The following is a 13,665-nucleotide window of genomic DNA, read 5'->3' on the forward strand; positions in this document are numbered from 1 at the left end:
CTTCTGCCAAAGCAGTTGTCGAGGGACCATGGTATAAAGGAACTGATCCGAGTTAAGCACAAGGAGGAGGAAGATTATTTCGGATTTCTACATTATTTCAGTGAACGACTTACAGGGCAACCCCCCAAGAAAGGTACAGGTGAATATGGGGGGATGACTGGAAAGAGCACACAGACACGGAGTTTGTACCTCTGAAGTAGGATTTGCTTCCATGGAAAATACTCCTATGACTGTAACCTGCTTGTGTGGCAGTTATTCCAGTAAAAGTCAACGTATACTACTGTGAAGAGGTATTAAGAATGTAGTTATTCTGTGCATAAACAAGTTGAAATGTTTTTGCAACATTTTGTACTAAGTGTTTGATGCCAAAAAAAAAAAAAAAAAAAAAAAAAGAGAGAGAGAGAGAGAAAGTACTCTGGTACCATTCACACAAGTATATTTATTGTATAAATAGTTTATAAATTACAAGATTTTAATTATAAATGTAAACATTTCTAGGAAAATAATGTTTTGTATTCTTATTAATGTTTACAACTAATATAAGGCACATAGTGCAAAAATACATTTCTGATGCAGAGATCACAAAATAATTACCTACATGTGTTATCTAAAAAGTAGCTGCTTACACTTCTGTGGTACAGTATTGGTTTTAATTAATGCATGTTGCTAATTCATGGCTAACTCTTTGTGGGTAAAAATATGATATAGCTGCCATTTCATCTACCAATTGTACTGGCATGCAAAACATATATTTGGTTTACAGAATGCATATTATCAAAAAAAGCATGTATAGTTATCTGGTACATAACGTATGTTATTACGCATGTAGAAAATTTTATTCTGAATACCTGAGAGTTGGCCCTGAAACAGATTATCTTTACACGCATAGATTTCTACAGTTCTGGACTGTAAAGTATTACAAAACAACAAATTAAAGAGCTAGATTGTTTTTTAAACCTTGTAACTCTTTCATACACTTACTCTTCTGGAAGAAATAATTGTAACTAGCAGATGTTAGAACTGTATTTACAAACACTGAAAAATTAAACTGAGTAAAAGATGGACACCAAAACCACTGTGGGGCTTGATGCTGCCTCTGCCCAGGGTTTTCACCAAGGTTATTGAAAACTATGTTGAATTGGAGTATGGGGGGACACACACTACAACCTTTACTAATATGCCATTGGCCAGTATAAAGGAGTAAGGTGTATACGGAAAGTGTTTAAGTAAATACATATTCATATAACCACATACAAGGTGCTACAGTAAACAGAATACACTGCTTTTACAGTATACTTGGATGAGAGGCAGGGATTTAAAATCAGATTTTCAAGCAATTTGTTTCCTTATTTTCTTTTCCTGTAACCACAACAAAACTAAGCCTAGATGTTTAACATGTGCTATAGAGATTACAGAGGTTAAACCACACTTCTCAGGATTACTGCTAGTATTTGAGCACCACAAAGAATATAATGAAAGGGATGGGGAAAAAACATTTTTACTGACAGAGAAACACACAGATCTATAGAAACTAGCTCAAGTATGTCGGTTATATACTTTCTGCTGTAAGTTGTTGACAGATAATTCCTAAAAGGTTTCACAAAATTGGAAGTATTTGAAATTATTACCCGTCTTCCTTATATAGCCATAACTCTTTCCTTTCTGTAATTTAGTACAGTTGATCAAGAAAACCAGTAGAGTATAAATTCTACTGAACACTGCATAAAGAATTGCACTGATTAGTTGCAGGTAAAGTATTACAATTATAGTACAATTTAGAGTGTTATCCATGGTAGTAACCTCAGTGCAATTTACTTGCTAATATATACTGTACATTGAATGAATGCCTCTCCATTAAAACCTGAAGGTTTATGATTGTGATTTATGCACTTGCTAGCCCACAAACTGGTAGTACATCCCTGAAAAAACACTAAAGAAAACAGGAATTCTTAGTAGTGAGCATTACAGTAATGAGCATTACAGAGATGAAAGAATTAAAATATATATATACACAGCACCTACAATTTGCACCTAAATGGCAGATGTGCCTGCTTTGATGCTCTTACCACATCAGAGTTCTCACTGTATTTGAAGTTGGAGACCAATAATTGTATTAGGAATACATTTTCCACAAAATCCTCCACATCTTCCATATATTTTAGTACCATCCTGGGAATTAGACAAAGAGAACAGTCAATCAAGAAAAGCGACTGAAATCACAGTTGTACAAAAAGCTCCTTGAGGTTTGCACACAATAGACCTTTTGACAAATCGTACCTACAAATACTAAATCAAGAGACAGCATCAAATTAGCAAAAAGGGGCATGGAGATCCTTTATCGGTATCGCTGTATACCTTCTCTCCTGGCTTACCATCATCCAACGTTGTCTTAAACTGTGCATGCTTACTGTTCTTTTTCAACTGGTCTTTGGGTTCCTCACATGAATCAAGTTGGAGGTAAGTAACCTGTAAGGATCTTCTGTAGTAGGGTATCTTTAATAAAATGGGGTTTTGGAGTGTTGTGTGTATCTTTTTTTTTTTTTTTTTTTTTTTAAGTATTATTAGGTATCTTCAAAACTTTTAATAAACTTGATTAATATAACAATAGGCTCTTAAAATAGGCAGGCAGTGTTGATGTGGATCAGATTCTGAGTGGTGTGATTCAACATAGTTTGTGCATTACATCTGGAAGAAGAGTTGGATGGGTCAGAGACCTGGAGCACTATTTTTGATTCACAACTAGCTTTCACTAGAGACTCATCACTTGTACCTCTGGAGGCATAATATTCCAAGCCATAAGACCATAAGAGCAGGTAAAGGAAAAGAACGTTGACTTACGTGGGATCTGTGTATGTCAGCAGTTGCATAGTTGCCCTGAGCAATCCACCTAACTGTACTGGATAATCTCAGACCTGTACCAGCCAAATTAATGCTGAACTGTCCCTAACAAAAACAAACAAACAAACAAAAAACAAACAAAAAAAAGAAATGTAAAATACAGAGCTCATAAACAGAGTTCAAAATACTAAAACACTTTACATTGGTATATCTGCACATATCACTTAGGGTGTATCTAGACATTAAGGACTCAAAGGTGCGTACTTAACCTGGGTTAGTTACACTGCATTACACTCTTTTTTTGGACACTTGGGACATAGACACACGAACAAGTTATTCTGCAATAAGTAGCACCTGTGCATCAGCTGATCTGTAGCACCTGTCTGCAAAGTCTGAATACAGAACTAACATCAGACAACTCAAATTATTTTAGCCTGCTTTCTACATACTAAATTTTAATTTACAAAAAGTAGACATGCAATATGCAAGAATGAGGCTGGGGTTTTGTTTGGTTGGTTGGTTTCTGGGTTTTTTTTTCCCCCAAGTGCCTGAACATTTTGGAAATGACACGATCAGGACCTACCTCTATCTGGAAATTACAGACAAATCACTTCTTAGCCATCTAATTCTCAAATTTTTGTAAGCACGCTGTCCAAGCATCATCATCTTACCACCTTTCATTTCTTTTTCAGTATAACAAATAACATAATTGAACATGAACGTAAGTGAAGGTTAAAATAAATAAATTTATTGCTAAACGGAATGTTTTGCAATACAAACCATTCTAAAAATATTTGCCTATGCAAATACATACTCTGAAAACTAGCTTTAAACCAGAATCAGTTCATATGAGAATAAGAAACATATTAAAAGCAACAAACTGCACTGCATTGGTAAACAAACTGGTACAGAAAATTATTAAATTGCATTCACACAGAAGTGCAATCTGTTGGAAAGCAGTACTACCTCCACAAAGAGCCTAATGGCCAGTTTAGGGAGCACTACAATCAGAAAACTCCTGCACACCTCCATACAATTCACTGAAGGCCTGAATTTCTGTATTCAGACCTAGTTAAAATCGCATAAATCCTGAGATAAAAGCTTTAACAATGATAACATTTCTATTATGTATGGTAGCTTCTGTATTTTATTGCTTAATATCGTCAGATATACTTTTTTATATATATATAAATATTGTGTGGGTGCATGTATGTGCGCATATATAAAAATACACCACTCATCCTTTGTTCTTGTGATTCACTGAAATTCTTTCACAAAAACTCAGTCTTACATTGTTCGGTATGGCAGATTTGTTTTGAGAGCACTTCTATGTAAAATTGCTGTGTTTCTAGCACTCATATACTCAGGATGAGCTAACATAAGCTCATACGGATAGGGTAGGTGGTTCTTCAAGTGCCCAAAAAGTAGATTTCCATTTAATGAATAAAGAACCTGGAGGAAATTCATACAAACAGTGTGGAATGCTTTCCACAATTAACAGGCCCAAAGTAACTTCATTCACGGTGACATCATTTTGCAAAAGTAAATGAGAAGTGCTATGTACAGTCATAATGACAGCTTAACAGCTGCCTGACATATCAGGCAGCATACTCGAGGCCAGGAACAGATTTCAAGGACTGAGAGTGCAGGAATGGAGGCCTTTTTACTGCATTAAAAGCATGAGTTTCAGTGCAGATCTTATAAGATAGAAATGCGTCAACACAAAACCATGCAAGCAGAACGACTTCCCAACAGAAGTTACAGATCGCAAATAGATTTGCATTGTACTAAGTGTGAAGAGTTTGCAGGCTGAAGGCATCCCAGTACTGTAATGAACTTGGACTGTTTTCTCGTCAGGGGTTAAGTCTGCCTAACTTAGGCACTTCATTGGTACTTAAATTGTACATAAATTGTCTCTAGCTGCCCTTGAATGCATCCACCCACATAGCCTGTCTTAAGTTTAAGCCCTAGGATAGATGGACAACAGGGATTCACCTCCATGCAAGTCTGAGCCAGTCGATCTTAACTCCCTTTGTGAACAGTGGAAAGAAATACACACTTCCAGAGGACAGCCCTCCTCATCCTAAGGTGTCTAATACGGTAAGATTAGCTGAACTGTTTTCTAGGGAATCCCATTTTTGCCAACGGACTCCAAAGGCAGCCTAGGCTGTCTAGTTCAGACGAGGGCTATGTCTACACCAGCAGGAAGGATGCTGCAGTGTGAGCAGATCTATAGAGTGAAAATATTGGGTCAGAGAGCCCAATGTCTGTACGCAGTACACAGATCAGGGTTTACTTTGGGTTTTGTACTTTGGTTTTACAACTCTCATCTAGTCCCACAGACTGAATCCCCACTAGCAGCTAGAGTGCATTAAGAGCCTTCTTCTGGAGCATTTTGTTTGATTTACTTTCATCCAGAAGGCATCCTGTTCGTGTCCTTCAAGACTGCTCCGTGATGTGAACCAACAAACAGTAAGCTGGGACAATACAGGGATTAACTTAAAAAGCGCCATCCAATCCAAACTAAAACACTAACATAGACACACCAATGGATGTATAAATTTTAAATCATACTGCTAAACAGGATTGATTTCCTCTGGTAGTCTTCAAAGTTATAAAGCATCAGGAGAGAAACAGAGAAAAGATAAGAAAAATTCTGCAGGGTTATAAAAAAGGAAAGTCACTGGGGGAGAACAAAGATTGAGGAGGGATTAGGGGAAACAAAGGATACATCACATCCACAGGGAGGGACAGCAACACATGAAATACGTGGAAAGCTGGATATACATACATGGAGCCTAGAGGGAAAATGCAGAGTAAACAACTTGAGGGAGAAACGGAGGTGGCGGGGGGAAGATGGTGGAACAGGAGAAGAAAGAATGAGGAAAAAATACTTATTAATGTAGCACACAGACTAGACAGAATAGGAGATTGGCTTAGAACCTTACAGCTCTAAAGCAGTCACACAGATTGCGGGGGGGGGGTGTGTCCCCTCTTACGTGCACATTTCAAGTGGATAAGAAATCATAAATACCTGTGGACATCTGGCAGCACTGTAGCAATCTCCAGCTGTAGCAAATGGAACTGCTCTCCCAAGTATAGTCTGAGCAAAAAGAAAATCTGTGGCTAGAAAACAGAAAATTACTCAACACTGAAACTGCTGCATTAGAAGTTCAGGTGAAAACAGTGCGAAAAGGCATTAACATGGGGGGGCTGGGTTTGTGTTGGGTGGGGTTTTTTTGTTTCTTGTTTGTTTGGAGGGGGCTTTTTTGTGTGTTTTGGTTTGTTTTTTTAGAAACTATGTTTTAAATAGTCCATTTTTGTAAACGCAACAATCAGTCCAACCTACAAGCCCAGTTTGCTTTCTGAGCTAGGAGGGGGCTGGGAGGAGGAGGAGGATGGTTGTGCACTTGGACACAGCTCCAGGCGAGCTGATTGTGGGCCACCTTGTCACCTGCAGGCAGGGGCTTGAAAGCGCTGCAAGATTCCTTGTCCATTTAGTACGTCTGCCAAAGCCCAAGAAGGGACTAACTACAGCATAGGAGGGCTTTCCCAAGAAAAATATGCCAGGGACTAAAAGGAAATGGAATAATGGGAACAACACCTTAGAGACTGAAGCTAGGTCACATATAAAATACAAATCTGTAAGATTCATGCCACTTGACCACTTGGGACAAACTAACAAGGGAAGTAGCGGTGGTTTCTCAATTTTCTTTTTCTTTGAAATTCCCACTGAATTCCTAAAGGAAATAAGAATTTTGTTTGCCCCAAAATGGCACAACTAGATCTGTAAGTGGGTCAAAATGGTAATTTGGTAATCATGACCATGTGCAATTTCAATAGAATGCTCACATTGGCTAAAACTGCCAAAATGCTTACTTTTAATTTGCATGGAAGCTACATCAAATCTTATTTTGCTAAAAACTGTGAAGCCAGCTGCAAGGTAATCATTTCGACAGGCACAGTCTTGCCTTCTGCTTCCATTGAAAGGACATTCATATGGATTCTGCAGCCTAGAGAATAGCAAAAATTTAGTTTTCCTTTTGACATTTTTCCATAACATAACATCAGCATGAAAAATAATTGCATTACACTATGCCACATAAAAATACTAAACAACAGTTACTGAACAAGAAGCTCAGCTATTAATCTTGGACTAGCTGAAACACTAATGTGGATTGAAGCTATTTCTACTAAAGTCAAGACAGAAAATTTTTATAATCATTTAGTGCAATTAACACAATTTCAGCCTGGAAGTACCTACATTTCTGCATGTGTGTTCATATGCCTGGATATTCAAAACAGAAAATCAAGGAAAAAAATTCTACTCATCTGTTCTCACAAAAGGTAAGTATTATTTTATTCTTTTATTTTGGAAGGAATAAGTGCACTTCACAAAGTTACAAAACCACTTTTGTACCTGAATCCATATACTTCAGAAAAGTTGTCTGCTTCACCTTTTACCAATGTCAAATATTCTTTGGGATTCTCTGAGTGCATCCCTGAGCAATAAATCTGGAAGAGAAAATACAACCTTTTAGCAAAATCTTTATTAGAAAAGTATTATTTCATAAAAATATATGCTCATAAAACTCATAAATATTAAGAGTACCTTTATCATCCTTCCCTTCATGCTAAGTAGGTATTCACCATCCTTTCTAATCCCTTTTTTAACCTGGATATCTTTGCAGGTGGTAAGAATTTCACCTTCGAAATGAATGATTAAATCATATTAGTATTTCATGAATAGCATTTAGTTTTCAGACTTACTTCTGCATAATTGTGCTCCAAATATATAACTTTTATGTAAGTAACCTGGAAAAACATTAACTTCAGCTGAAAATTACAGCTGTCACTTACATTCTTCCTCATGGCAGATCTTTCTGGCATCTGGTTTTAAACGTGGCAGGCACAAGTCACTGGATAAGCCATTTTCAGTCACACATTCTACGGTTCTCTCCTTTACCCCCGCTCCACAAGACACAGAGCACTAGACATGGATAGCCGTCAAGAAGTTTAGTTTAGAAGGTAGTAAATAATTAACATAATTATGTCAGCAAATTAGTCTTGGCATTCATTTATGTTGGAGGCAACTATCAAAAATGAGCTTGCACATCTGTACTCACTTTGGTCCACTTCCCCACTCTCCAGGTCGCTGCTTGTGAACATCCTTTGATATTACATTTATAAATGTACGGGGATGGCTCCACCGGGCATTCTCGGTACGCTACATTTCGAAGGCCGTGGGCGTGCTGGTTTTGAACAGAATGGATTCCAACACAGTACGTGATCCTCTGCCGGTAACCAAACCCACAGCTGGCTGAGCACTGAAATAAAATCCCCAAGCACAGGCATCACTTCTGTGAAACCACCTTTCTGCAGCATTGCAATTACAGGTAAGTGCAAGGGCAACACGGCACTGATCCAGCACTCCGCCGAAATCGAGGACAAGATTTTTCTTTACTTCAGCGAGATCAGCTTGCAAGAGAGTTTCCTGGGAGCCAGCAAAGGAATCCTGTAGTAGGGGTTGCTGTCCTCTAGCTGGTGTTCATAGGTCCCAGGGGGGCTACCAGAAGACTGATAACAGTCACTACAATATATCACGGCTGATTGGAACTCTTAATGTGGAGAAAGTTTAGACACCCATGTTCAGATGTATTTTTTTTTTTTTTTTTTGCTCTGCACACATAATGTACGTTTTGCAGAGATATAACATTCTTAAATGTAACTTTATACAAAAGATGTGCGAGCAGTATAATTACTTTACCTGTGACAGTTCTCCTGTAAGCACAACATATCTAGAGGGAGCTATCCTGCAGTTTTTGGTTGATGGAGGCTTTGTGGCAGGATCACAGAAGCTTTCATCCACTTGGAGCTGGTTTTCATCCACACACTTAACCTTTCGGTATATTTCCTTTCTTCTATATGATGCCGAGCACTGACAGTGAGAAAAAGTCACAATTTTTGTGCTGAAACCAGCCATTTACAGAATGAAGTTATTTGCCAATGGCCACACACCAGTGAAACCCAGACAACACCACCTTTTATGACATCTACTATCAGTGTCGGACTGAATTACTCACTGAATCAAAATCCTTTGTTTTCAAAGTTCAGGTACCTCTAATCAACTGAACAAACAATAGCGTATAATGACATGACACTGTAACTGTTGGGTGAGATGGAGGAGAAAATGAAAATGTCAGGCCAGGATGATAGGTTGAGTGAAAAAGCTCATCTGTATGAAAAGGGAAGAGCAAAAAAAAAGGATTTTGGTGAAGTATGAAAGGAGTAAGTTGGTCTTGAAAACAAAACAAAAAGAATACCTGGAAGCCTGTACATGATATTACACTGATAAAAGAAAAGAAAACAAACCTGCCTATTAATGAAGGCAGTGGCAGCTTTGGGTGGCAGTATCTGTTGGACCTGTGCCTTTGCCCTGAGTATCCTCAGACCTCTCCCCATGGCAAGCTGGTGGGATGGAGAGTCATCACAGTTCTGCCAGGACAGGATGAGAACCTTGCTGCCATTCACAAAAGTGGAGGTACAGGCTAAGTAATACATGTTAACAGCACGTCCCCAGCTATGGGTGCCTCATCTAACCTGTTTGATCTTGCTGTGATGAAGAAGGAAGGCTCAAATTCACAAACTCCAGTCTCAGCAGAGGCAATAATTAATAACACCACCTACTATAGTCAGACCTGAACCTAACTTAATAGTAATTTGGACCCAATAACAGTCAGTTAGAAGACTCATCAGGGTCCGACACATAGATCAAGCCTATTGTACAAATTTTATTATTATTGACTCAAAGATGCAACTTGAAGTACAAAACCCAGGAGCTGTACAGTAAAGCAGCTCTGCCAGAGGAAACCTCTAACTTTATCAAGTTGGATCTTGAAAACCTCAGAGGATGGAGAATGCACAAATTCCCCGGGCAGCCGGTTTCACTGCCTGAACTGTCCTCATGGAGAAGAAGTTTCTCATAATATCCAATTTGAACGTCTCTGGCTTCACCTTATTCTGCTGCCTCTTGCTTTCCCAGTATAGGACGGTGTGGAGAGACTGGCTCCATCTTCTTGGTAACTTCCTTGTTGATACTGGAAGGCTGCTGTGAGATCTGCCCAAAGCTGTCTCTTCTCGACACTCAACAATCCCAGTTCCTTCAGCCTCTCCTCACAGGGCAACCGCTTCAGCCCCCAACCCGCTTGGGGGTCCTTTGCTGAATATGCTCTTGTTTGTCAATCTCTTTCTTGCACTGGGGCATCAAAATGGGATGTTGATGCTAGATACGATCTAACAAGTGCTGAGAAACAGAAGACGATGATCACGTCCCTTGATCTACTGGCTGCGTCCCTGTTTGTACAGCGCAGGAGGCTGCTGGCCATCCTTGCTGCCAGGATGCACCCACGGGGATCCCAGGGCTGTTTCATCCCCAGCCTGGGCTGCTGCAGAAGTGCTTCTTTCCCAGGGGCCGCGCTTTCCATTTGTCCTCGTCGCAGCTCATGACATTCCTGTGGGCCCATTCCCACAGCGTGTCCGGGTGCCCTGGTTGGCAGCCCTGCCCCTCCAGCATACTAAACACTCCCCCCAGTTTGGCATCATCTGCAAACTTGACGAGCGAGCACATGAGGAACTGCTCTACAAACTTCACTGACGTAAGTACCCTATTGAAAAAAGCTGCAAAATATACATCTGGGCTTACAAACTTCATTTCACCTGAAAGCTCTAAACATGCAGAGACCCAGATAAAAAAAAAAAAAAAAAAATCATTCAGACAAAAAAGCCTTAGCTTTTTATCTTCTTCACATGAGCAACAAATTAACAGATAAAACAATCAGTGATATCACGTTATTGATGTGGAAAAACAACAGTCTTACTACATCTGAGGAACAGCCTGTCATCACTTTTTGTAGCAGGGGGGGTGGTTTGAGGGGAAAAAAAAACCTGACAAAAATTCACTTGCATTAGGTAGAAGTAAGGTCCTAAGACCTTAAGGAGAAATTTAAGCATTGACTCATGATTAGGGTAGTAAGTGCTTATAATCCCCCAGTCTTGCTGAGTGATTGCCTTCTTTGTCACCTCACATTTTTGAGAAAGAAGATGGAAGGAAATCAGAGAGAGCAATCAAAGTAAATCAGTGAGAGGCTTACCCACCCGTTCAGAAGATCCACAAGAGACTGTGGCCCAGCAATGGAAGCCATACCTGCACTATGCCTTTCGGAAACCTAGTCACTCAGAGAACGAAAATGTTGTGTGGACTTGTATCAGGGGATGGAGCGTGGATCCAGTTGGCTGGCATAACTTACAGAAACACCTGAGCTTTTAGTGGCATGGAGCAGCTCAGAATATTAGGCACATAAGGAATAACCCAGTCATGTGGTAATGGGGACAGGCAGAAGAATTATTTTTATTATACTTTATACATTAGTGTTGTAGACATTCTTCTCTAGTATGAAAACGTGTATCAGCCAGCCTCCTGGCTGCAAGCTGGAGAAATGCTAGATCTGGAAATTTTACTGCTATGCTGTGACTGGCGAGGCGAGGAAATGACACACGAGCACTCAGAGCTGAGACAGCTGGGCAAAATATTGCGAGTTTGGTGGAGGACGTACTGCACCGAGAGTGAAATACAGATGGATAAACACTTGAACTACTATTAATGCTAGATGTACAGGGCTATATATGAATCTAGTCAGAGAAGGGAACTGAACACAGGAATTTCAAACAAGCAGCAATATCCATGTGGAAGAAGTTATGAACTAGCCAGAAGATGTGGTGAAACACAATGCATTTGTAGTGGAGAGCTCCAAATACCCAGCTGGAGTATACAACTGTTTGACAGAAAAGGAAAATTCACCCTTATTCTCTGAAAGTGTGTATTTGTGGTAAAAGGTCATTCTGAGCCACTTTCACTAATTCCTGATTTTAACAGCTTCATACAAGAAGAGAACACTTGGAAGAAACATATATTGTCAGCTTTCCCTCAATATAGCTTAACAGAGGAATATATATGTCTGAACTGCATGAATATAATCCAGGTTTTGCAGAGCACCGACAAATGATTTATATATTAACAGTAGTCACTTCTACAGCACTGTGTCCCTGAGACTTTTGAGTCTTCATATTCAAAGTTTCAGGGGGGTTGCCCTAGGAAATTTAACAGTGCAGATTATTAAGACGCCACAACTGCACGAACTGGGTTTTTGTTTAATGTTACAGTAAGAGACAGGCTCTTCTGTACACCACTTCAGGTATTATACATAATTTGGGGGTTTCCCTCTCCCTCTCTCTTTATATATGTTTGTATGTTTGCATACATGGATACAAAAGTTATTAGATTTTTAGCATGTAGAAAATAGTCATCACATCTTTAAAAACGATAGTTCTCTCCTGAAGGTGTCTTTAAATTTTCTTAAGTATGAAAAATGCATATTTGGTAGGAGAATGCCGAGTTTTATTTTGCTTATCTTCTCTGGTAAGTCTTCCATACAGATCTTCTTGAAAAAAAACTATTGCCCAAAGGTTTTACCTCTGAGATTTTTACTTCCAGCTGACATTTCATTTGTATTTCTATTATTAAGAAGTGAATTTTTTTTAAATGGTATTTCATAATGAGGTTTTATTAAACATTTTCTGCACTATGTAAAGAACTTTGTATTCAAATTGCACAGTTCTATCAATAGGGACCTGCTCAGAGCTCCACTAGAGCTTTTGCCTACAACAGTAGACAAGCAAATCCTGTATAAGAGAGCAAACAAAGCCTTTGACATTTTTTGTCACTCTCTTTAGCTTTGCAAGCTTGACCTTCAAAATATCCAGCATGGTCACTCGTTACTCTGTGACACAACAGCTATTAGAAACGGATCCAAGTTGGAAAAAAACCCACAACTTATGACATCGCTCAGTTACTTCATACAAGTTGAAAGCCCTACTTACATCTTCCCATTCATCCACCAACCACTGGTACCGCACACAGGCAGGCAGCTGGCAATGCCTCTTGCTAGCGGGTCGGGTATCACGATTACACATTGCTTCGTTCACTTGGCCCAGGTCCTTCAGCTGACAGTAGATGTCCCTCTGCTGAATTCCCACTCCACAGGATACAGAACACTAAAATTGACCAAAATTAGTTATCTCAGTGCGAAATGAGACAGTCCGCAGAAGGTGGTACAGTTGCCACTATTACAAGTTCTTAGGATATTATTTAAAATACACTCCACAGCCGTTACCACACCAGCGTTTCATTGTATCCGAAGAAATTTATGTTGAAAATGTAGAACTACAATGAAAATCAAAATTTGTAGGAAATATGGAAAATAAATGCATCTGAGTTACCTAGACTGATCTTTTGGCTTATCTTAATTCACAGCAGGAACAATCACTATAGGCATATGCAAAGCCAAAGTTTACATTTTTGCAAGATCAAACAGTTTAAGTTCTGAGTTTACTTCATTCCTATATTAGAGGCTGACAGCCTTGTCTGTTGTTTTAAAATGCAAATACTAAAATGATAGGAAAAAACCCTCAGTATTTCAGGTTAGAAAAATCTTGCAAATGGTGCAGTATTTTGAGGATACTTCTCTTTCTTTTGCAGGTAGTACTGAGGAGCTTAAAAAGGTTCAAATCCTTCCTGCGACGTGCTTCTTCCTCCTTTTTGGCCAAATTTATTTCATTACAACACTAAGGCTTGCTGAGATAGACAGCCCCCTTTTACCCCAGTCAGAAGCACAATTAGGTCCCAAAGCCTACCTAAAGACTCAAGCCTAATCGTAAAGTAGATATTGGTCTATCAAGTGTGGCCAAATTGTGGAGAGTGGTAATGTGTCT

The 13,665-nt window shown here is 39.2% G+C and overlaps 1 protein-coding gene across 3 annotated transcripts in view; it reads right to left on the reverse strand.

Annotated features, from left to right (window-relative positions):
- Positions 1-419: 419 nt before the first annotated feature.
- ADAMTS20 (ADAM metallopeptidase with thrombospondin type 1 motif 20) overlaps positions 420-13,665 on the reverse strand; it is a 103,331-nt gene continuing 90,085 nt past the window's right edge. For 2 of the 3 annotated variants that reach the window (XM_030015753.1, XM_030015752.1), the window contains exons 30-39: positions 12,775-12,948; positions 8,606-8,776; positions 7,965-8,165; positions 7,699-7,828; positions 7,451-7,545; positions 7,259-7,353; positions 6,718-6,851; positions 5,873-5,964; positions 2,839-2,943; positions 420-2,169 (exon numbers count right to left, since the gene is read on the reverse strand). In XM_030015753.1, the coding sequence (XP_029871613.1) occupies positions 2,080-2,169; positions 2,839-2,943; positions 5,873-5,964; positions 6,718-6,851; positions 7,259-7,353; positions 7,451-7,545; positions 7,699-7,828; positions 7,965-8,165; positions 8,606-8,776; positions 12,775-12,948 (1,287 nt within the window). In that variant the 3' untranslated portion in view covers positions 420-2,079. The remainder of the gene's footprint in view (positions 2,170-2,838; positions 2,944-5,872; positions 5,965-6,717; positions 6,852-7,258; positions 7,354-7,450; positions 7,546-7,698; positions 7,829-7,964; positions 8,166-8,605; positions 8,777-12,774; positions 12,949-13,665) is intronic. The other variant, XR_003923604.1, reaches the window with a different exon arrangement.

Source organism: Aquila chrysaetos, chromosome 5, assembly GCF_900496995.4.
Source record: "Aquila chrysaetos chrysaetos chromosome 5, bAquChr1.4, whole genome shotgun sequence".
NCBI lineage: Eukaryota > Metazoa > Chordata > Aves > Accipitriformes > Accipitridae > Aquila > Aquila chrysaetos.